The sequence below is a fragment of the Lottia gigantea genome (genome assembly GCF_000327385.1).
Source record: "Lottia gigantea unplaced genomic scaffold LOTGIsca_13912, whole genome shotgun sequence".
NCBI lineage: Eukaryota > Metazoa > Mollusca > Gastropoda > Lottiidae > Lottia > Lottia gigantea.
In genome coordinates this window covers 1-1,160 of record NW_008707604.1, presented here as the reverse complement: position 1 = coordinate 1,160, position 1,160 = coordinate 1, and the positions used below count along the sequence as shown (strand labels likewise).

At 42.7% G+C, this 1,160-nt stretch overlaps 1 protein-coding gene across 1 annotated transcript; it reads right to left on the bottom strand.

Moving 5' to 3' along the window:
* Window positions 1–64: 64 nt before the first annotated feature.
* LOTGIDRAFT_148878 (hypothetical protein) lies at window positions 65–445 on the bottom strand (the record flags this gene model as incomplete). Its single annotated transcript, XM_009049587.1, has 1 exon — window positions 65–445. One exon carries the CDS (start codon window positions 443–445, stop codon window positions 65–67), a length of 381 nt encoding a protein of 126 aa, XP_009047835.1.
* Between the last annotated feature and the right edge of the window lie 715 nt (window positions 446–1,160).

Sequence of the window (1,160 nt, the reverse complement as noted above, 5' to 3'; positions counted from 1 at the left end):
TTTGAGATTTTGGGTGGCCCTGAAAAGGGCCGTTTTTTTGTGTATTCTAAATAAATCGCTAGATTTATTTGGATGCAGCCTTCTCGGATTTCTTGGGTAAGAGAACGGCTTGGATGTTGGGGAGGACACCACCTTGAGCGATGGTTACTCCGGACAACAGCTTGTTCAATTCCTCGTCATTTCGGATAGCCAACTGTAAATGTCTTGGAATGATTCTGGATTTCTTGTTGTCACGGGCAGCGTTACCAGCCAACTCGAGAACTTCAGCAGCCAAATATTCCAAAACAGCGGCTAAGTAGACTGGGGCACCAGCTCCGACTCGCTCGGCATAGTTTCCCTTTCTCAACAGACGGTGGATACGACCGACAGGGAACTGTAATCCAGCCCGGGATGATCGGGTCTTGCTCTTTCCCTTTACTTTTCCTCCTTTTCCTCGTCCAGACATGATGTGAATTTAGTTAGTGAGACGGTGTCGTCGTGCGAAAGTCTAGTAACTGAATGAAGCGAACGCGACGACTAAAAACACTATTTATACTCGAAAATGGAGTCGAAAACTACGGTGCTCACTATCAAGTCCGCGCTATTTCACGAGAAAAGCTTTCGATCCTATTTTTCGACTCCATTTTCGAGTATAAAAGGAAAATTTCGCGCGTGTTCACTACTACATCATTAGTTCGACACTCGTACTGTGAACAACTAATTAGCTCTCTCTCTAGTCTGGATTGGTGAAATTGGATTAGCGGATTACTGTCAAGTATTAATTAAGTATAACTCAATTAACTTTTGACACCTGCCACTAATTTGTGAGTTCGTTCCTTTTTATTCTTTTCTTTTATCTTTTCTTTGGGCGGCCGACAATTTCTTTGGCGGAAGAAATTCAAGCTGTCCTACAAAGCTTTCACTAGGTTTCGTTTTGTTTCGTTGTTCTCTTTTCATTTTCATACTATCAATTTTTGCACAGTCTGCAAGGCATTCTTGATAGCTATATCTTATCTGTCTTATTGTATTGTATTTTATATTTTATACTTGCACTAATCAAACCTTCATTTTCAGCTAAAATGGCCTCCCAACAATCCACCAAGGTTAGCTATGCCGATGTTGCGAGTCGGCCAGCTGCTACCATGCAACCCAGGGTAGCAAGGCCGGAGTTCTCCAACATG